The sequence below is a fragment of the Dictyostelium discoideum genome (genome assembly GCF_000004695.1).
Source record: "Dictyostelium discoideum AX4 chromosome 5 chromosome, whole genome shotgun sequence".
NCBI lineage: Eukaryota > Evosea > Eumycetozoa > Dictyosteliales > Dictyosteliaceae > Dictyostelium > Dictyostelium discoideum.
The window spans coordinates 3,909,514-3,932,053 of NC_007091.3; the positions used below are offsets into that span (position 1 = coordinate 3,909,514).

At 23.5% G+C, this 22,540-nt stretch overlaps 8 protein-coding genes, 1 non-coding gene and 1 pseudogene across 9 annotated transcripts in view; 7 read left to right on the forward strand and 3 right to left on the reverse strand.

Moving 5' to 3' along the window:
* Positions 1 to 1,510: 1,510 nt before the first annotated feature.
* GP138C (cell surface glycoprotein gp138) lies at positions 1,511 to 4,081 on the forward strand (the record flags this gene model as incomplete). The annotated part of the gene is made up of 4 exons (XM_630689.1): positions 1,511 to 1,863; positions 2,018 to 2,548; positions 2,643 to 2,862; positions 2,945 to 4,081. The coding sequence occupies 4 exons, from the start codon at positions 1,511 to 1,513 to the stop codon at positions 4,079 to 4,081; spliced, it is 2,241 nt and encodes a 746-aa protein (XP_635781.1).
* Positions 4,082 to 5,331: 1,250 nt separating this feature from the next.
* Positions 5,332 to 7,919, forward strand: GP138D (hypothetical protein; the record flags this gene model as incomplete). Its single annotated transcript, XM_630690.1, has 4 exons — positions 5,332 to 5,690; positions 5,824 to 6,357; positions 6,471 to 6,690; positions 6,774 to 7,919. 4 exons carry the CDS (start codon positions 5,332 to 5,334, stop codon positions 7,917 to 7,919), a joined length of 2,259 nt encoding a protein of 752 aa, XP_635782.1.
* Positions 7,920 to 9,075: 1,156 nt separating this feature from the next.
* DDB_G0290269 lies at positions 9,076 to 9,582 on the forward strand (annotated as a pseudogene; the record flags this gene model as incomplete).
* Positions 9,583 to 10,391: 809 nt separating this feature from the next.
* mrpRNA lies at positions 10,392 to 10,757 on the forward strand. The gene has a single exon.
* Positions 10,758 to 10,896: 139 nt separating this feature from the next.
* On the reverse strand, positions 10,897 to 11,621 carry DDB_G0290295 (hypothetical protein; the record flags this gene model as incomplete). Its single annotated transcript, XM_630692.1, has 2 exons — positions 10,897 to 11,357; positions 11,447 to 11,621. The coding sequence occupies 2 exons, from the start codon at positions 11,619 to 11,621 to the stop codon at positions 10,897 to 10,899; spliced, it is 636 nt and encodes a 211-aa protein (XP_635784.1).
* Positions 11,622 to 11,876: 255 nt separating this feature from the next.
* On the forward strand, positions 11,877 to 13,043 carry xrcc2 (AAA ATPase domain-containing protein; the record flags this gene model as incomplete). Its single annotated transcript, XM_630693.1, has 1 exon — positions 11,877 to 13,043. The coding sequence occupies one exon, from the start codon at positions 11,877 to 11,879 to the stop codon at positions 13,041 to 13,043; it is 1,167 nt and encodes a 388-aa protein (XP_635785.1).
* Positions 13,044 to 13,242: 199 nt separating this feature from the next.
* Positions 13,243 to 13,605, reverse strand: DDB_G0290299 (hypothetical protein; the record flags this gene model as incomplete). Its single annotated transcript, XM_630694.1, has 1 exon — positions 13,243 to 13,605. One exon carries the CDS (start codon positions 13,603 to 13,605, stop codon positions 13,243 to 13,245), a length of 363 nt encoding a protein of 120 aa, XP_635786.1.
* Positions 13,606 to 13,943: 338 nt separating this feature from the next.
* On the reverse strand, positions 13,944 to 17,660 carry DDB_G0290301 (hypothetical protein; the record flags this gene model as incomplete). Its single annotated transcript, XM_630695.1, has 1 exon — positions 13,944 to 17,660. One exon carries the CDS (start codon positions 17,658 to 17,660, stop codon positions 13,944 to 13,946), a length of 3,717 nt encoding a protein of 1,238 aa, XP_635787.1.
* A 203-nt stretch (positions 17,661 to 17,863) lies between these two features.
* Positions 17,864 to 18,118, forward strand: DDB_G0290355 (hypothetical protein; the record flags this gene model as incomplete). Its single annotated transcript, XM_630696.1, has 2 exons — positions 17,864 to 17,875; positions 17,966 to 18,118. 2 exons carry the CDS (start codon positions 17,864 to 17,866, stop codon positions 18,116 to 18,118), a joined length of 165 nt encoding a protein of 54 aa, XP_635788.1.
* Positions 18,119 to 20,331: 2,213 nt separating this feature from the next.
* Positions 20,332 to 22,540, forward strand: part of bzpP (hypothetical protein) — a gene marked incomplete at both ends in the record, with an annotated part of 2,615 nt that continues 406 nt past the window's right edge. Inside the window, 2 exons of the mRNA XM_630697.1 lie at positions 20,332 to 21,126; positions 21,246 to 22,540. The exon at positions 21,246 to 22,540 is cut by the window's right edge and continues 406 nt beyond it. Of these exons, the coding sequence (XP_635789.1) occupies positions 20,332 to 21,126; positions 21,246 to 22,540 (2,090 nt within the window). The remainder of the gene's footprint in view (positions 21,127 to 21,245) is intronic.

The window sequence follows — 22,540 nt, forward strand, 5'->3', positions numbered from 1 at the left end:
AAGAAATTTATATTTTAATTTAATAAAGTTAACAATGAATTAAATTTTTTATTTATTTATTTTTATATTTATTTATTTATGTAATCTGAAGTGATTTGAGGCTACGGTTTATCAGTAGTTGTGGTGGTGATTGTGTTGTTGATATGTTTCTTTGTTGTGCTTGTGCTTCTGTTACTAATGATATTTATTTCTAAACAATCAAATAACTGTTTGAAAATAGTTTTTTTTTTATTGTTTTGGTAAATTAATAGTTTTTAATTATAAAAGAAAAAAAAAAATTTTTAGTGCCATTTCAGTGTGAAAACTCACTACCTTAAAGACAGCGAAATTTCAAAATAGTCCGAAAAAAAAAAAAAAAAAAAAAAATTTTTAATTCAAAATAAATAAAAGTGTTTTGGTATACTAAAAAATAAAAAAATAAACCAAACAATGTTTATTTCATATATACATATAGGTGGTTGATGGGATTAGAAAAATCTAAAAAAAAAATTAAATAAAAAATTAAAAAGGATATTATCAATAAAATTAACAAAACACAAAAATAAAATTAATTAAACAAATTTTTTTTTTTTTTTTTTTTAATAATATTTCATATAATTTTTTTTTGAAGAATTAAGAAAAAAAATCTATTCTCAATGTAAGTAAAAAAAAAAAAAATAATGGGGTAGAGAGTCTTGATTTATATTTGTTTATTTATTTATTTATTTATTTATTTATTTATTTATTTATTTATTTATTTATTTATTTATTTATTTATTTATTTATTTATTTATTTTTTTATTCATGCTAAAATTAATATGGGACAAGTTACAATACATAAAAAAAAAAAAACCCCTAAATAATGTTTTATTTGTTTTTTTTCTTTTTCATAGAAAGGGTGATTAACATTTAAAATTCTTATGATTTTGGTATTTTTTTTAATTCGTTTGATGGTTAGAATCTGAATTTTTTTTTTTTTTTTTTTTGTTTTATGGTGCTGTAAAAAATTGTGTGATTTGGGAATATGATCAAAAAAAAAAAAAAAAAAATTATATTATATTAAAAAAATTAATCCCAAAAATATCTTTACTTGTATGCTGTAAAAAAAAAAACAATTTTTCAAATTCCAAAAGACATAAATCATTTTGCTAATTTTATAAAAAGTTTTTTCTTTTTTGACTTTTTTTCTGACACCAAGGATATTTGTGAAAATTTTCTATTATTTATATGTTTAAAAAAAACTTTCTCAGAATGATGGTCGTAATCTTTCAGATTTTTTTTTTTTTTTTTTTTTTTTTTTTTTAAAACATTTTAATGGTCATTATTTTTGCTAATTTTATGAAATTGATTTTTTTTTTTTTTTTTTTTTTTGAAAACCAAGGATATCTTCAAAAAACAAAACTTTCTCAAAATGTTTGAATCAGTTTTTAGATTTTTTTTTTTTTTTTTTTAAAAAATATAAATACTTTTTTTTTTTTTCAAAAAAATTATTATTTTCATTATTACAATATCGTTTTTTAAAAATAAAAAAATGAAAATAATTTTAACATTATCAATTTTTTTAATTTGTTTTTTACAACTTGGACAATCAGTTATTGATCCATCCCAAAAAGATGTAATGTCAGATTTATTGTTTAATATGTACGGTTATAGTCTGGGTCTAGACCCATGTCAAAATTTATTTGTTATATGTAAAAACATCAATTCAACAAGTACCTTTCAAACTGTTACAAATTTAAATTTAGGAACTCCAACACAAGAATATGTAATCACTCAAGATTTATCTCCACTCCAAAATTTAACCGTTTTTGAATTATATAGCAGTATTTATCTAAGTTCATCTTTTTTTAATTATGTTAATAAATTTACTAAACTCAAAGAAATGTAAGTAAAAATAATAAAAAAAATAAGAACTTTAAAATACAAAACCTATAATGACCCAAAAAAAAAAAAAAAAAAAAAAAAAAAAAAAAAAAAAAAAAAAAAAAAAAAAAAAAAAAATTTAATATAAAAACTAATAATTATTTAAAAATAATAGATATTTACAATCATTTAATGTAACAATTCCAGATGATACAATTTTCCCAGCAAGTTTAGAAAGATTTACTATTTATAATCCTTCAGTTCCTTTAGGTAGAGCAACTTTTGAATCAAATATTAAAAATATATTTATTAATTCTCCTTTAATTGGTTTCAGTCTTCCAACTTTAATAAATGTCAATCCATATCTTGAATATCTTTCACTTCCAGTAACTTTCTATTCAGGTTTTCCTTCAAATCTATCTCAAGTATTCACAAATTTACTTACTTTGCAAATTCGAGTATTTAATGATATGAATGAAAATAATTACAAAAACTTTTCCATTTCAAACAATGGAATTTTTAAAAATTTAAAAGATTTAGAAATTGAATTTACTGATAGTGATAATCCTCAAGAGTTTTCAATTCATTCATTCTTATCAAATGTTCCAGTAATTGATTATATATATATTTATGGTCAAGGTGTAACTATTGACCCATCAGTTGGTATTTTAGATTTATCATACATTAAAGCTGATAATTTGTATTTGTATGCAGTAATATAATCATAAAAAAACAAAATAATTAAAATAATATTTACCTTTATTAACAACAATTTAAATTTTAAATTTTTTTTTTTTTAGTAATATTGATTCAAGTTCAATATTAAACAATTGTAAAGGCACTTGTATTAAATTCCCTAAATATTCCACTTTTGATTCATATTATTGCAAATTTTCATATGATGCTATTGATTTCTCAAATCTCCTACGTTTCTATGATAACAATAATGATTATGAACAAAATTTACCAAATATTGATAATGCTCCATTACTCAATGAAATTTCAATATCCTCTTCTATTGTAAGTATTGAACTATAAATTTATTTCATTAAAAAAAGTAATAAATTTAACATTTTTAAATTTTTATATTTATCTTAAAAAGGTTGTCGGTGATATTCCTGAATCATATTGTAGAATAAATAACTTATTCCTACGTAATAATGAACTCAATGGAACAGTACCATCATGTATTATATGTCTTGGTGGCAACAAAGGTGGTGGTATGGTTTTACCAAATCCATTATTAAATTTCAATATAACTTCTGAACCATATTGCCCAAATTTCAAAATTGATGAAAACTATACAAATTTATTACCAACTGATGGAACTGGAAATATAATAATTACTGGTACTAATTTAGGTTGGGCGGAAGGATATGGTTTAACACCAATTATCGCAAATTCAAAATTAGCTATTACCATTCCAAAGGGTGTTGGTACAAATAAGAACATTACTGTAACTTTCCAAAATGGTGAACAGGGAACATTTTATTATAGTTACATTCCTCCTTTCATTAAATCTTACGCAATTATAGAGCTTTTCGGTCAGAAATTTTTCACAATAAATGGTACTGGTTTCAATTATCAGAATTCTAATAACATCACTATTAATGATCAACAATTTACATTTATTAATGCATTGGGAGGAGGTGATAATGATGGTTTGACAGGATGGTATTTTTTTGATATACCAAATTTTGCTACTGAGAGTAATTTTACAGTATCTGCACTTGTAGGTGGTCAAAGTTCAAATGAAGTTACATTTTATTATTTCAACTCAATCAATATTACTGAAGAGAAATTAGTTTTAAATAATACAGGTGGTTCAGTAGATATTAATGGTTCATTTGGTACTAATAATACATCATTAGTTTCAGTCTCAATCAATGGTACCAATTGTTTAGTTACATCATACACAAACTCAAAATTAACAATTACATATCCATCAAATCAAGTTGGAGATAATTATGTTTTAACTTTGAATGTTGGTGGTTATGCAGTTAATCTTGTTGTTGAATACATTGAAGGCGGTGAAACTCCAACACCATCAACAACACCATCAACAACACCATCAACAACACCATCAACAACACCATCAATAACACCATCAACAACTCCATCAACAACTCCAAGTTCAACACCAACCCAATCACCTGGTGATGATGGATCAACATCTTCAACATTATCAATTTCATTTTATTTAATTACTTTGTTATTATTAATTCAACAATTTATTTAATAATTAAAAAAAATCACTCTTTTCGACAGTCAATAAGAAGTTTAAAGGGATACATTAAAACTTTGAATTCCAATTTTTTTTTTTTAATAATTAATAAAAAAAAAAAAATAATTTATATCCACCTTATATCTATTCCATATTTTTTAAAAAAAATGTATTTAAGTTTTATATAATTTAATGCCAGGATCAAATGGTGTGTCATTTGTGTTTTTTAAAAAAAAAAATAATAAAATCAAATAATCAAAAATAAATCAGTTTCTCTTGGAGGCACTTTTTCCCATATTGCGTCAAAAATAAAAAAAAAAATTTAACTGTTTTTATTCTATTTAAATTATAAAAATGTATGTTACTTTTTTTGGTGCTTTAATAAATAAGAATTTTTTAAAAATATAAATTGAATTTGGATGGGATTATTATTTTTTTCCTTCCAAATATTCACTATTTTTTATTTTTATTTTTAAAATTTATTAGTTTAATTTTTTTTTTTTAAAATTTGTTAAAGTATTATTTTATTTTATTTTTTTTTATGTTTTGTTTTCTTTTTTGTGTTTGTGTTTGTGTTTGAGTTATTGTTTTTGTTATTGTTATTATTTATTTATTTGTTTTTATTTTTTTATTTTTATTTTTATTTTTTTTTTTATATTAACTTTAAAATCAGTAATGTTAAATGGATGGTCCCAAACAAAGATTACTTCATACATTTTATTAACAAATATAAAAAATCAAATAACTTTTCAAAATAATTCAAAAAAAAAAAAAAAAAAAAAAAAAAAAAAAAAATATATATATATATATATTTATTTATTTATGCACGAATTATTTAGTTGATAAATTATCTATAAAAGATATTAATATTTTTTTTTTTTTTTTTATTTTTATTTTATTTTTATTTTTTTTTTTTTTTGTTTTTTTTAGAAAACTAAACTTTATTGCCAGTGTCAAATATTTCATGCAAAAATTAAAAAATCCTGGCTCCACAAAAAAAAAATTGGAAAAGACACAAATCTTTTGCGAATTTTATAAAATGTTTTTGGGGCTTTTTTTTTAAAAAAATGATCGAGGATATTTGTGAAAATTTTCTTGAAACAAAAAAAAAAACTTTCTCAGAATGATTGGGTAAGGTTTTTTAGATTTTTTTTTATATTTTTAAAATACTTTTTTTTTTTTTTTAAAAAAATTATCATAATTTCTTTTTTTTTTAAAAATTATTATTTATTTTCATTAATATTTTTTATAAAAAAAAAAAAAAAATGAAAATAATTTTAACATTATCAATTTTTTTAATTTGTTTTTTACAACTTGGGCAATCAATTATTGATCCATCCCAAAAAGATGTAATGTCAGATTTATTGTTTAATATGTACGGTTATAGTAAGGGTCTAGATCCATGTGATAATTCAGCATATGTTATATGTGATTATATCAATTCAACAAGCACCTTTAAAACTGTTAAAGAGTTACACCTAGGTACTCCCTTACAAGAATATGTAATCACTCAAGATTTATCCCCACTCCAAAATTTAACCTATTTGCAATTAAATTATAATAATATTTATTTAAGTTCTTCTTTTTTTAATTATGTTAATAAATTTTCTCAACTTTTGAGAATGTATGTAAAAATAAAAAAATATAATAAAGAATTTTAATACAAAACCAACAATCACCCCAAAAAAAAAAAAAAAAAAAAAAAAAAAAAAAAAAAATTTAAAATATAAAAACTAATAATTTTTTAAAAATAATAGATATTTAGGATCCTATAATGAAACAATTCCAGATGATACAATTTTCCCAGCAAGTTTAGAATCATTTTTAATTTATAATCCTTCAGCTCCTTTAGGTAGAGCAATTTTTGAATCAACTATTAAAAATATATTTATTTACTCTCCTTTAACTGGTTTCAGTTATCCAACTTTAATAAATGTCAATCCATATCTTGAATATCTTGCACTTCCAGTAACTTTCTATTCAGGTTTTCCTTCAAATATATCTCGAGTATTCACAAATTTAAATAAATTGGAAATTCGAGTATTTAATGATATGAATGAAAATAATTACAAAAACTTCTCCATTTCAAACATTGGAGTTTTCAAAAATTTAAAAGGTTTAGATTTTGAATTTAATGATGGTGATAATTCTCAAGAGTTATATATTCATTCATTCTTATCAAATGTTCCATTTATTAATTATATATATATATATGGTCTAGGTGCAACTATTGACCCATCTGCCGGTATTTTAGATCTTTCATACATTAAAGCTGATAATAATTTCGAATTGTATGCAGTAATATAATTAAAAAACAAAATAATTAAATAATATTTACCTTTATTAACAACAATTTAAATTTTAAAAAAAAAAAAAAAAAAAAAAAAAAAAAAAAAAAATTTAGAGAAATTGATTCAAGTTCAATATTAAACAATTGTAAAGGCACTTGTATTAAATTTCCTAAATATTCATCATTCAATTCATATTATTGCGCATTTTCATATAATGCTATTGATTTTTCAAATCTCGTATATTTCAAAGATCTTTATAATGAGCATGAACAAAATTTACCAAATATTGATAATGCTCCATTACTTGATGAAATTTACATATCCTATTCTGTTGTAAGTATTGTTAACTATAACTTTATTTTATTAAAAAAAAAGTAATTAATTTAACATTTTAAATTTTATTTTATTTTAAAAAGGTTGTCGGTGATATTCCTGAATCATATTGTAGGTTAAATAAATTAAACCTACGTAATAATGAACTCGATGGAACAGTGCCATCATGTATTCAATGTCTTGGTGGTGTCAAAGGTGGTGATATAGTTTTACCAAATCCACTATTAAATTTCAATAAAACTTCTGAACCATATTGCCCAAATTTCAAAATTGATCAAAATTATACAAATTTAGTAGCAACTGATGGAACTGGAAAAATAATAATTACTGGTACAAATTTAGGTTGGGATGGAAATGGTTTAACACCAATTATCGCAAATTCAAAATTAGCTATTACCATTCCAAAGGGTGTTGGTACAAATAAGAGCATTAATGTAACTTTCCAAAATGGTGAACTAAGAACATTTAATTATAGTTACATTCCTCCTTTCATTAAATCTTACGCTATTATAGAGCTTTTCGGTCAGAAATATTTCACAATAAATGGTACTGGTTTCGATTTTAATGATTCTAATAACATCACTATTAATGGTCAACAAATTACATTTTTTAATGCATTGGGAGGAGGTGATAATGATGGTATGATAGAATTGTATTTTATTGAATTACCAAATTTGGCTACTGAGAGTAATTTTACAGTATCTGCACTTGTAGGTGGTCAAAGTTCAAATGAAGTTACATTTTATTATTTCAACTCAATCAATATTACTGAAGAGAAATTAGTTTTAAATAATACAGGTGGTTCAGTAGATATTAATGGTTTATTCGGTACTAATAATACATCATTAGTTTCAGTCTCAATCAATGGTATCAATTGTTTAGTTACATCATACACAAACTCAAAATTAACAATTCAATATCCATCGAATCAAGTTGGTGATAATTATGTTTTAACTTTGAATGTTGGTGGTTATGCAGTTAATCTTGTTGTTGAATACATTGAAGGCGGTGAAACTCCAACACCATCAACAACACCATCAACAACTCCATCAACAACACCATCAACAACACCATCAATAACACCATCAACAACACCATCAACAACACCATCAACAACTCCAAGTTCAGCACCAACTCAATCACCTGGTGATGATGGATCAACATCTTCAACATTATCAATTTCATTTTATTTAATTACTTTGTTATTATTAACTCAACAATTAATTTAATAATTAAAAATAAATAAATAAATAAATAAAAAAATCACTCATTTCGACAGTCAACAAGAAGTTAAAAGGAATATTAAAACCTTAAATTTTTTTTTTTTTTATTTGCAAACTCTTTGAGCAAGTGATTATTTGTTTAGTATATGATTGATTAATTTATTATTTAAGTAATATGAATATTTTTTTTTAAAATTTAGAAAAAGTGATTGATTTATTATTATATTAAATCATTTATATTAATTAAATAATAAATGATTACTTTTAAAAAAAATTTTTTTTTTTTTTATTCAATTTAATTTAAGCAATTTTTGTTTGCTTTTTGCCGCCTTAAACAAATTAAAAATGAATTTGGGTCAAAAATTAAATATATACTTTTCAAATTATCTTAATAAATGATAATAATATTTTTAATAAAAAAGGTAAAAATAAAGAAATTTATGTTTTAATTAATATTAACAAAGTTAACAATGAATTAAATTTTTAATTTATTTATTTTTTTTTTTGGTGTTTATACTGTAGCTGTGGTGTGTTTGAGTGTTCTACTGGTTATTTTGTTTGTGTATTTGGTGAGTGTTGTTGATGCTGTGATATTATTAAAAGATTGAAAATCTTGATTTTTACCAATCATTGATGCTGCATTTTGCTAAAATTTGACCTCTCTACCACCTAAACCATTACTAATATCTACTTTTTTATCTTCTTATACCACAACTAATACTATTTCCATCAACAGAATTTAAACTTGATAAACTTGTTGAATGGTTGTTGATTTTACTGTTGTTGTTGCTGTTGTTGTGTTGTTGTTGTTGTAGTATTTTTATTATTATTTGCCAAGTATAAATCCTTTTGAATTGATATTAATAGTCTTATTGTTCCACGATAATTGGCAGTAGGGTATTTGACTATAATCAGAATGCTAAATTTTTTGTCATAAAACAGGTGGAAATAGTGGTGGTGTTGCTTGTGCTTCTGTTACAAATAAATTTGTAATAATTAGAACAAAGGAAATTATCACCAATATTAGTTTACATTAGCCTTGAGAAGGTGGATCACTAGTTCTACATAATGGATGAATGGAATAAAAAGTATGACCCAGAACGACTAACAGAATCAACAAATTACATTTTATCAAGCATTGGGAGGAGGTGATAATGATGGTATGATAGCATTACCTTTTGATGAATTACCAAATTTTGCTACTGAGAGTAATTTTACAGTATCTGCACTTGTAGGTGGTCAAAGTTCAAATGAAGTTACATTTTATTATTTCAATTCAATAAATATTACTGAAGAAAAATTAGTTTTAAATAATACAGGTGGTTCGGTAGATATTAATGTTTTATTTGGTACTAATAATATATCATTCTCAATCAATGGTACCAATTGTTTAGTTACATCATACACAAACTCAAAATTAACAATAGAATATCCATCGAAACAAGTTGGTGATAATTATGTTTTAATTTTGAATGTTGGTGGTTATGCAGTTAATCTTGTTGTTGAATACATTGAAGGTGGTGAAACTCCAACACCATCAACAACACCATCAACAACTCCAAGTTCAACACCAACCCAATCGTCTGATGATGATGGATCAACATCTTCAACATTATCAATTTCATTTTATTTAATTAATTTGTTATTATTAAATGAAGGATTTATTTGATTTTTTAATAAAAATACAAAAAAAAAAAAAAACTTCAATAAAAATAATAAAATAATCCTAAATAATATTTTATTTGTTTATTATTTCTTATTTTTAAATTGCTTTTTTTTTTTTGATTATAGACTTTTATAATATTTGAAAAATTCTAAAAAAAAAAAACTAATTTCCTATCCTGACAATGTTGACAAAATAAATTGAAAGTGAAACTCTATCTTAACTCTAACCTAAACACTATCAATAACTCCAAGTTCAACACCAATTCAATCTATTTATCAACATCTTTAACATTGTCAATTTCATTTTATTTAATTCAAATAATTAAATATTTTTTAAAAAAAAAAATAACAATAATAATAGAAATAAATAAAAAAAATAATAATCAACTAAAATAATAATATTTATCTTTTATTTGTTTATTTATTTTTTATTTTTTATTTTTTATTTTTTAATTTTTAGTTTTATTTTTTATTTCTTTATTTTAATTTTTTTTTTTTTTTTTTTTTTTTTTTTTTTTTTTTTTTTCAGATATTTACCAGCGATAAAGTGTTTATTTTAATTTTAAAAAAGAATTTTGCATTACATATTTACAACAAAAAGTGATATTCAAGAAAATCAATTTGTTTTTTATTTTTAATCTAATTTTTTTTTTTTTTTTTTAAAAATTCTAAAAATAATTGAGTCTCGTTTTTAATTTTCGTTTTTTTTTTTTTTTACTTTTTTTTAATTTTAAATTTTTTTTTTTTTTTTTTTTTTTTGAAAGAATCCCAATGCCTTAAATTTTTTTTTTGTCATTTTAAATTTTTTTCTTTGTGGTAATCAGAAGAATTGTTTTCGAAGCATACAAATGGAAATTCTCACACAATTTAGTGACGAATAACAAATATAAACAAACATCAAAGAAGATGAATACTGCTTTGGGAAAAGTCCCCGGATCCCAGGATAGAAAGTATCACCCGTAATGGTAATGTCTCTGTTTGCTGGTACCTTGGCAAAGAAGAAATTGTCCAGTGTCTTGTGCACCCAATCTCCGAGTCTTTAGTGCTGCATTCAAAGTCAATGATCGAAGTAATAGGTTAATGCAATTAGGAATTATATTTTTTCTGGTAGCAATTACAAATTGTATTCTATTAGAAATTAATTTCCGTACAGAATGGGGCTTACTCTCACGATTACCACCACCAAACCCCCCCTCCCCCCTGTAAATAAAAAAAAAAAAAAAAAAAAAACAAACAAATCTTGTGTTTCATTATTTATATTTATGTTTTTTAATTTTTTTTTTTTTTTTATTATTGTTTCTATAAAGTTTTATTATTTTTATTTTAAATAAATAGTTTGATTTTTAATTTTTATAATTTCATGTAATTGAGTGGTATCATTAATTAATTGAAGTTCACTTGGAGTTGAATCCAATTCATAATAAAAGTTTAAATGTTCCCAAGTGTCGTTTTCTAAATCTTTTAACCTAATATCCATACTGAGGAGGATATCTTTTAATTCTTTGAATGTTAAAAATGGTGGCATATTAACTAATGGTACAATGAAATAACCATCTTTATCAATTACTAGATTATCTTTTGGTGTTGTTGTTGTTGTTGTTGTATCTCTTATTGGTGGATGTCCAACTGGTATTGATATATCTGCACTATTACTATTATTATCTTTAAATTTTGATCTAAATGGACACACTGGTTGTACAGCAATTTCTTCTCCTTCTTCTTGAACTTTACATTCTAAAAATTTATCAGTCTTTATAAAAAAGTCAAGTCCACCATCCCCTTTTTTATTATATTAATATATGAATAGTATATAAATATATATATTAGTTATAAACTAATTTTAAATGATAATTTATATAAATACATACTAACTACTTGACAACCCCAATTATTTACAGTTTCTTCGGTCTCACTAATTGCAACATTTGAACTAATAGGTGTGAATTCATTTGAGGTGTATGGTGAATTATTATTACTACTACTATTACTATTATTACCTGCTGTTGCTCCTTGACTATATAGATGTTTAAATGGACAACTCATTGGTTTAATTATTATTATTATTATTATTATTATTATTTTTATGTTTAACGCAAATTTCTGAGAATTTTTTTTTTTTTCTTTAATTTCAGCTTTTTCAAAAAAAAAAAAAGTATTTTTTTTTTTTTTTATTATTTTTATTTTTATTTTTATTTTATTTTTTTTTTTTTTTTTTTTTTTTTTTAATATTAATATATGTAAACAAATAAATAAATTAATAAATAAAAAATAATAGGTATCAAATAATTCAATTAATAAATGAATAGTTGCTTGAAACCATTTGATACTACAGGTTTCAATGTATTTTTCAAAAGAGAATTAAAAGAAATTAAGACTGGTATTGATGATATTGATAGTTTTTTAACAGAGCATTTCAAATTGCAAACATTAAAAAGGGAACAATCTTTGCGAGCCATCCACCAACAACAACAACAACAACAACAACAACAACAACAACAACAACAACAACAACAACAGCAACCGCAGCAACCACAGCAACCTCAACCTCAACCTCAACCTAAAACACATTCAAATCAAACGATCCAATTACAACCACCAAATTTAAGAAATCATAATACTGGTAGTAACAATAACAATAATATAAATAATGTAACGATACAGCCTTATCAACCAATTAATCCAGGTGTAATTGAATTGTATGGACCTAGTGGGTCAGGTAAAACAGAGATGGCATTAGAGATATTAGTAAATTCAATCCTACCATCATGTGAACCCTTTAAAGGAAATGAAATTGGTGTTATATATTTTGATAATGATTTCAAATTTGATATTTTAAAATTAGAAATATTATTACAAAAAAAGTATACTCAATGTGTTTTAAAAAATAATAATAAAAACAATAACAATACCATAAACCCATCATCTGAAGAATTTCAACAATTTTTGAAATCCTGTTTATCAAGACTTTATTTAATTCGTTGTAAAGATAGTTTTCAATTTTTAGTTACATTAAATGGTATAAATCAATTTATAAGAAATATTAATAATAATTTAAAGAATAATAATAATAATAAAAATAATAATAATAATAAAAGTGAATACCCTAATGATATAAGTTTAATTATAATTGATAGTATATCAGCATTTTTTTGGATTGACCAAAAAGGTGAACCTTTAAATGTTAAACCAAATTCACTATGGATTGAAGCAATTAAAAAAATATTAAACGATAATATAATTATCGTGGCTACAAAGCAAACGATCTTTTCTTTAAATAACCAAAATAGTTTTAATAATAATAATAATATTAATAATAACTCAGCAATGAACATTGATAATGGGAATTTAAGTTTAAATCAACCAAATATTAATAAATATTTACACATAGACCAACATAGAGAATTTTTAGGTGTAGAATGGACTAAATTAGTAAAATTTAGGAAAATAATAAAGCCTTTAAAATAAATTGATTCATTGTTTCTTTTAATTTCTTTTTTACTTTTTATTCTGGTCTAATTATTTTTTATTTTTTTTTTTTTTTTTTTTTTCCTCAAGATCTTACTATGGTTTTTTTTTTTTAATTTTTTTTTTTTTTTTAAATGTTATTTGTTTTTTTTTTTTATTTTTTTTTTTTTTTATTTTTTTTTATTTTTTTAATATTAATTTAAACTGAATTCTTTCTTAAACAAACATAGCAAAGGTTATGTCTTAATTTTGGTGTACTACATTTTTGACAAATGGTAATGTTGTGAATATTTTCGTGTTTCTTTGAAGAGTTTCTCTTTCTATTTCTTGTATAACTGACTCTCTTTTTTGGTACAGCTGTTAATTCCATTTCACCTTCTTCAGTTGGAATTTCCATTTTATTTTCATTTTCAGTTGATGGTAAGATTTGTTGTTGTTGTGTTGCTTGTTTAAATAATGGTTGTGATGGAATAATACAGTTATTTTGTTTGAATGGTGTGACTGGTGTACTGAATTTTTTACCACCATTAATTAATAATGATCCTAATAAACTTCTTTGCATTTTTATTGTTTTATTTCTTTTTTATTATTATTACTATTTTTTTTTTTTATTTAATTTTTTATGCTGTTTTATAGTATATACAAATTTTTATCAAAAAAAAAAAAAAAAAAATTAAAATTAAAAAGAATAAACGCAGTGGGGTGATGTGTTTTGATCAAAATAAATGAAATAATATTCGAAACGAGTGAAAAAAAAAAATAAAAAAAAAAAAATAAAAAAAAAAAAAAAATAAAAATTTTGAAAAAAAAAAAAAACAAAAAAAAAAAAAATAAATAAATAAAAATATAAAAATTAGAAAATGAAAAAACATTTTTCTAGTTCTTGGATTTTCTTTATTATTAATCATCAATAATATTATTATGTTGTTTCCACATTTCCATTTTTTCTTCTCGACTTTTTCTTATTAATTTATTTCTTTTAACAATTTCCTCAAATGTTAAATCTCTTTTAATATATTTTAGTGGTGCTGACTTAGTGATTGGCCTGCTAGCATTTAATGAAGATATCGTATTTTCATTTTGTTGTTGTCGTAATTGTTGTTGTTGTTGCTGCTGTTGTTGTTGTTGTGGTAATTGTGGTTGTTGTTGTGGTTGCTGTTGTTGTTGTTCTGATTGTTTTTGGCGATTTTGTGATGCACCCTTTTTAAGTGCAGTTGATCTCGGTTTATTTACACTTTTAGTTGGTTGTGGGACATTCTTTTTATTTGAACTATAAAAATTGGTTGATGATGATGATTGATCAAATTTATCCTTTCCACTTTTCTTTGGAATCCATGCTGTATCTTTAAATGTGTCATCATATTCTTGGCTATTTAATTTATTATTTACATTATTATTTTTACTATTACTATTTATATTATTATTATTATTTTGTTGTTCTTTTTCTTCTTCATCATCTTCTTCTTCTTTAATAGTATCAAAATTATTTTTATTGAAAACTTTTGGAATTTTAGATTCATCAACACCACTATTACCACTAATAATATTTTGATCCAAGAAAGAGATGGTTGCAGCACCAGTGGGGGTATAACTATTTTCTTCATCGTCATTGTCATTGTCATTGTCATGAGTCAAACCAATACCAACTTGATCTTCATCAAGTATTTCAAATTCCTCATCACTATCCTCACCAGCGAGTTCTCTTCTTCTTCTTTCTATTTCTCTCTCCTCTTGTTCTTGATTACTATAATAGCTTGTATTGTCATACATTGAGAATTTATGTCCTTGTAATGTAGAATGATCCAATGTTGATGGGATTTGATTGTAATTCATATCAACAGTATCATCAAGATTTTCCGAATCTTGATTCTCTTCTCTTTCTTTTCTCTTTTTAGATTGTCGTTGTGATTGAGATTGGGATTGAGATTGTGATTGAGAAAGGAATTGCTGTGATAAATCTGATTGAGATTGTGAGTAATTTTCAAATGATTCTAAAATAGTATCGTCATATTCCTCATCATCGTTAATTTTTGGTAAACCTTTTTGTTGCGATGATATTTGTTGTTGCTGTTGCTGTTGTTTTTCTTGTGATTGCTGTTTTTCTTGAGATCCTTGTGATTGCTGATACTTTTGCTGCGATGCCTGTGATTGTTGTGATTGCTGTTTTTTTTGTGATTGTTGTTTTTCTTGTGATTGTTGTGATTGATGTTTTTCTTGTGATTGATGTTTTTCTTGTGATTGTTGTTTTTCTTGTGATTGTTGTTTTTCTTGTGATTGTTGTTTTTCTTGTGATTGCTGTCTTTGTTGCGATCCTTGTGATTGTTGATGTTTTTGTAATAGCTGAGATTGCTGGTTTTGTTGTGATCCCTGTGAATGCTGATGTTTCTGTGATACCTGTTGTGTTTGTTGTGATTGCTGGTTTTGTTGTGATTGCTGGTTTTGTTGTGATTGCTGGTTTTGTTGTGATTGTCTTTGGGAAGGTTGTTGTTTTTCTTCTTCTTGTTGATTTTGTTGTTGTTCCTCCTGTTGTTCCTTAAGTTGTTCTTCTTGTTGTTGTTGTTGTTGTTTTTGTTGTTGTTGTTGTTGATTTTCCTTCTCTTGTTGCTCTTGTTGTTGTTGTTGTTGTTTTAATTTATTTTTATGTCTAAAATTTGTTTTATAAATATTGAATTGATATAATTTATTTGGTTGTTCATGTTTTTCCCAATCAGATAAATTATTTAAAGAATCTAATTGATCTTGAGAGATGATAGTTTCATGTTGAGTAATTTGATAATGATGACTATTTGAAACATTTTGAGGAAAGAATTTATTGGAATATTCAGTTGGTGACGAAGCAGTCCAATAGTTTTCATGGCTCATTCTCTTTATGACCTCTTTTAATTTAGTACTTGATGAAATGACACCTTTTAAATTATGAAAATTGATTGGTTCATTTGTTTTATCAATGAATTTAGCATTACCAATGAATAGCTCGAATCCTGAATATTTTGAATTTGGAAATAATACATAACGTTGAACCTCAATGATAAATCCAACCATCTCATGATAGATTTTCCTAGTTCCTTCAGAGACTATTAAATCACGAGCCACTGATGTTGGTAATATTGCAATCATGAAATTTACACCATCTGATACTAAAAATGATGAACCATCTTGATACTCTTTTCTTCGTATACCATCCATATTAATATCTTCTTTTCTATCATAATGTTTAATAATTTGTATAATTGGATAGTCTGGTGCTGTTTGTGTTAATAATGCATCTAATAACCATGGTTGTAAATCATTTTCATTAAATTCTTTATTTTTATTTATATTATTATTACTATTATCTGTTGATTTTGTTGTTGTTGTTGCTCTCGTTGTGGCTATATCTTCTTTTTCTTTTTCTTTTTCTTTTTCATAATATTCACTTTGACTCTCTTCTTTTCCTTTGTGGTGGTGTTGTTGTTGTTGTTTTTTATTAGTTTTATTGTAGTTATTATCTTTCTCATCTTGATTATCATAATCATCATCATCATCACCATCATCACCACCACCTTTTTCAGACATTCTATATTCACCTAAATCATCTTTATCATGTTGAGATGTTGTGATATTGATTTTTTGAGATATATTTGTTAAATCTTGTTTGGATTTATTAATTTGGGTTTGATTTTGTAACTCTTGTGATTTTTCAATTGATTCATATGACATAGAGGTAGTTGATGCTTTCTTTTGCTCCGATTCTATATTCTTAATAGGTGAAAGTGGTGAGGGTAATCGAAATCCTATTTTCTCTTCATTTTGTGATTGTGTTTGTGTTTGTGATTGTGATTCAGATTGTGAAAACTGTACCTCCTGTATTTGTGATTGAGTCTGTGATTGTGATTGTGATTGTGATTGCGGCTTTATTTGAGATTGTGAATCTATTTGTTTATTATTTTTTGGTTTAATTGGTGTTATTTGAGAAAATGTTACAGGTAAAGAATTTCTACTAATGTTACGATTGTTGTTGGCGCTGTTATTAATACCAATATTTGTATTTCTAAAATTTGATGTGTTTAAAATATTTGAAGTATTAAAATTGCTTGTAGTATTATTATTATTGTTATTATTTTTGTTATTAATATTCGTTATATTGAATTGGGACCTAAAAGAATCAAGAAATGAAGGTCTTGGTTTCCTTAATGGCGATTGTGATGATGATGATGATGATGATGGTGGTGATGGTGTTTTGAATGGTGATAATTGAGAAATTGGTGTAGATGAAATACCGCCACCACTAGAACCTAATGATCCAAATATATTTAATTCCCATGGTCTTATTGTTGATGATATATCCAATTCTGTTTCTTCAACTTCAATAAGAGACATCGATAAATTAATTGAGTTATTTAAGCTTGTGTTGTTTTTATTGCTAAATGAGTGATTTAAACTATTCTTAATTTGTTCATTATCATAGTCATCGTAAACATCCTCAATCTCATCAATAATTAAATTTGTTGTATCTATATCACCACTACTTATATCTTCAATATCATCTTGTTGTTCTATATTATTATTATTATCATTATTTTTATTATTATTTTTATTATTATTTTTATTATTTTTATTTCGTCTTTTTGAAGACATTGTTTTTGTTTTTTTCTTATATTAAAGGTTTTAAAACAAAGAGAAATGAACTAATGAACCGAATGAAGTAAATAAAAAAAAAAATAAAAAAAAAAAAAAAAAAGGCGGGGGATGATAAGAAAAAAAAAAATAAAAAATAAAAAAATAAAAAAATAAAATTAAAAAAATAAAATAAAATAAAATAAAATAAAATAAAATAAAAAATGTCAAAAAAAGTATGATTTTAAATATATATATATATTTAATACCTATTATTTAAACTAAAATTGTTTTTTTTATTTATTTATTAAAAAAAAATTTATTAGAAAAAAAAAAAAAAAAAAAAAAAAAAAAAAAAAAGCTTCAAAACTAAAAAAAAAAAGGAAAACGGAAATCAAAAAAATTTAAATAAATTGTTAACACCTTTTTTTTTTTTTTATATTTTATTATTTTATTTAATTTTTAAATCAAAAAAATAAATGAATTAAATCTAGTAATGTCAAATGAATTGGTAACCTTGTTGTAAAATAATTTAAAATACATTTTTTTTTTTTTATTTATTTGTGTGTCTTTTATATATTTTTATTTTTTTTATTTTTATTTTTTTATTTATTTTGAGTCTTTTTTATACTTTTTATTTTTTTTATCTAACCATTTTAAAAATAAAAAAAAAATAAATAACAAAACACTAGTAAATAATTATTTTAATTTGTATTTATTATAAAACTTTTAAAATTCAATATCCATTTTAAGTACTCACATGCAAATTCAATGAGTAATAATTTTAGAGGTCAATAAAAATTTGGGACAACTTCTATCAAGTTTCATTATTTAGAAAAAAATTTATTAATGCCTGGGGAAAAAAAATAAATAAATTAATAAAATAAAATAAAATAAAAATGTCAAAAATAGTATGATTCTAATATTTATTTAATACTTTATTTTGCTTTACCTTGAAATTCACTTCCTTTTTCATTTTAAATCTTTTTTTTATTTTTTTTTATTTTATTTTAGTAATTTATTTATAACTTTTGATAAACGAAAATAAAATTCAAACAAAAAATAAAAATAAAAAATAAAAATTAAAAAAAAATTGTCATCATTTATTTAAACGAGGAATCACCACATAATAATTTTTTTTATTTATTTAAACAAAGAATCACCACATAATAATTTTTCAATTAAATTAAAACAAATCATTGCGCAAAAAAAAAAAAATTTTATTAAAAAGTTATGGGATTAAAAAAGTCACCAAAAGTCACTTTAGTTGGTTATATATATTTTATTTTTTTTTTTTTATTTTTTTTTTTTCATTTTTTTTTTTTTTTATTTTTAGGATTTTTACCAGATCTTTTCAATTAATCACCACACACACCCAGATTAGCAAATATTCAAGAATAAAAAAATTAAAAATAAAAAAATAAATATTTTAATTGAAATGTATAATTAAAAATAATAAAATTAAAAATAAACATTAAAAAAAAAAAAAAAACAAACAATTGCCATGATGATCATCAAATGATTAAATTAATTTCATCATCATCATGGCAATTGTTTTTTTTTTTTTTTTTTTTTTTTTTTTTTCTGGGGTTAAAAAAAAAAGTTAATTAAAGGGAAAAAATAAAAGAATAGAAAATCCTTGATGTCGCCATATGAGGCCAATTGTTTAATTTAATTTAACAATATTAGAAAATAAGAGGTTTGTTATCCACACATCATCATTTGTTGGGATTAAAAAAAAATTAAATGTTGCATGTTATCGTAATCAAAAATATCTTTGTTGAAAAAAAAAAACAATTCAAAATAAAAAAAAAATGAAAAAAAAAAAAAAAATATTATTTATAACCAGAAAGAAATTTTGCTATAAGGTCACATAATAAAATATTAAAATATTAAAATAGTAAAATAATAATAATAATATTAATAGAAAAAAAAAAAAAAAATTTTAAAAATAAATAATTAAATAAAAAAAAAAATAAAAAAAAAAAAAAAAAAAAAAAAAAAAAGAAAAAAAAAAAAAAAAGATACACATTAATTTTATTTATTATTTTTTTTTTTTTTTTCGTTTTTTTTTTTAATTTATTTTTTTTATTTATTTTTTATTTAATTTTTATTTTTTTTAATTTTTATTTTTTTTAATTTTAATTTTTTTTTATTTTTTTTTTATTTTTTTCACAATTCCACAAAAAATAAAAAAAATATTAATAATAACAAAATATAGTAATAATACAAAAAATAATAATAATAAAAAAAAAAAATAATAATAACAATAGATTTAAATAAGTTGACAAGTGTCAATCTTTGATCAATCAGATTATAAAACTACCCAACTTTATTTTTTTTTATTTTTTTTTCACACTCCACCCTCATTCAGATATTTTATATAATTACAGACACCCCCCACACCTCTGCACCCCCATTTTCAACACACATTTAATGTATTATTATAACCTTATAATTCTACAATAGAAATTAATTTCAAAAAAAAAATAATAAAAAAATAAAAATAAATATAAAATATAAATTAAATTAAATTAATATAAAAAAAAAATAAACTTTTTTTTTTTTATTTTTTTTATTTTTTTTTTTTTTCCTCACACTTCACAAACAAAAAAAAAAAAAAACACACGCCCACCTGCCCATATAATTAATATAACACCTATAATATATCACATATAAACTCACCACAATGATGAATCATAGAATTGAGGATATTACATCAAATCCATCGTCACCATCACCAAATTCTCCATTTTCATCTCCACAAGTTTCATTACAACCATCTATAATACAAAATGGATTAAATAGTAATAATAGTTTATTAAATGGGAATAATTTTAATTTAAATGGTAACATTACATCCTCTCCTTCAACATCCTCTTCACCACCAATTTCAACTACAACAACAACCACAACTACAACAACAACAACAGCTACAGCAAAGAAAACAAATAGTAAAGAAAAGAAAAAAACAACAAATAAAGATAATAATAATAATAATAATAATAATAATAGTAATAACCAGCAGCAGCAGCAGCAACAACAACAGCAGCAGCAACAACAACAGCAACAACAACAATACGAAGAAGAAGATGATGATGAAGAGGATGAAGGTGGTGATGATAACACAAAAGTTGGTAAAGGTGAAAAAATGAAAGCGAGAAGGACAAATCAAAATATAGCTAGTAGAAATTATAGACAAAGAAAGAAAGTGTACATAAAAGAAATGGAAGATAAGATAAACTCATTAACATTAGAGAATGATTCATTAAAGAAAGATTTATATAAAATTGGTAATAACCCTTTAGAACTATTAAAATTTTCACAAGAAGTCGTTTTTTTAATGACTCAAATTAGAAGGTTAGTATTTCAAATCGATCAAGCATTAAGAAATAGTGAACCAGATTCATCAATAAAATCATTATTAAATACTTGGCAATCTACAATGGACCAGGCTTCTTCAATAAATGAAAGAGAAATTGAAAGAGTAAGAATTTTTTATTTTTTCCAGGAAAAAAAAAAAAAATTGAAAAAAAAATTGAAAAAAAAACTTCACCAGTGTGGAATACTAATTTATTTTTTTTATACTTTTTATATTTTTAAAAGTTTGTTCATCCATATACACAAGCAAAATTAACAGTTATGGGTTATAAACCTCATACAAATCCATGGACAGATTTTATAAAGACACCAGGACAAGAGGATTGGTGGACGAAATATGCAGAGAAAGCAAATTTATCATCGGATCAATTGGAACAAATTAATAATCTTTGGTTGAGATTTGATGAGGAGGAAAGAGTATTACAAAAGGAGTTGACAGATTTGGATGAATATATAAAGAAATTCTTTTTGACGAAAATCATCATTATGCCAGACACAGAGAAACTAAATGATATCATTTCAAGTTGTTTACCAATACCAGAGAATCATGATGGCGATATTCTTCAAACTAGTGAAGTATTGGAATTCATTTATAACTTGGAGAAGTTGAAACAGAAATTCATTAAAGTTCAACGTTTGACTTGGGATACCAGTAAACAAATGTCAAAATATTTAACGGTACGTCAAGAAGCATTCCTATTGGTATTGGTTCACTCAAACACTAAATACATTCACACCAATATGGATATGACTAATAATCTTTGGAATCAATTGAATCATAGTGCTTTATCGAAAACTCCATCTACTTATTTATTGGGTGGTGTTCATTCTTCATCATCATCATCATCGTCGTCGTCATCGAGTATGAGTTCATCTACAAGTAGAATCTTAAATAATCATGGTATTCCAACACCATTATCATCTTCAAATTCTTCACCATCTTCACTTAGTGCTTCATCCTCGATTGGTGAAAGTATTCATAGTTACTCACAATTACCAAATGTTGTACAACCAATTCAAACTCAACCATCTTCAATGTTTACTCCACTACCTGGTGCAAAACCTTTGAAAAATCAACAACCAATCGATGATTTATTCTTTGGTACTATTCCACTTTCACAAGTTCCATTATCTTTTCAACAAAACAGCAATATGGCTCTGTTTTCAAATTATAGAAATTTCACACAACAACAAGCACAACAACAGCAACAACAACAGCAACAACAACATGCACAACAACATGCACAACAACAAGCACAACAACAAGCTCATTTACAAGCACAAATTCAAGCACAAATAATGCAACAAGCTCAACAAATTCATCAAGTTCAACAAGCTCAACAAGCATCTCAACAAGCTGCACAACAAGCTGCTCAACAAGCCGCAGCACAACAAGCAGCTCAACAACAAGCAGCTCAACAACAATCTCCAATACAAACACAACTATCTCCACCACAACACATTACTCCACAGCATACCCCACAACAACATATACAACAGCAACAACAACACCAAAACTA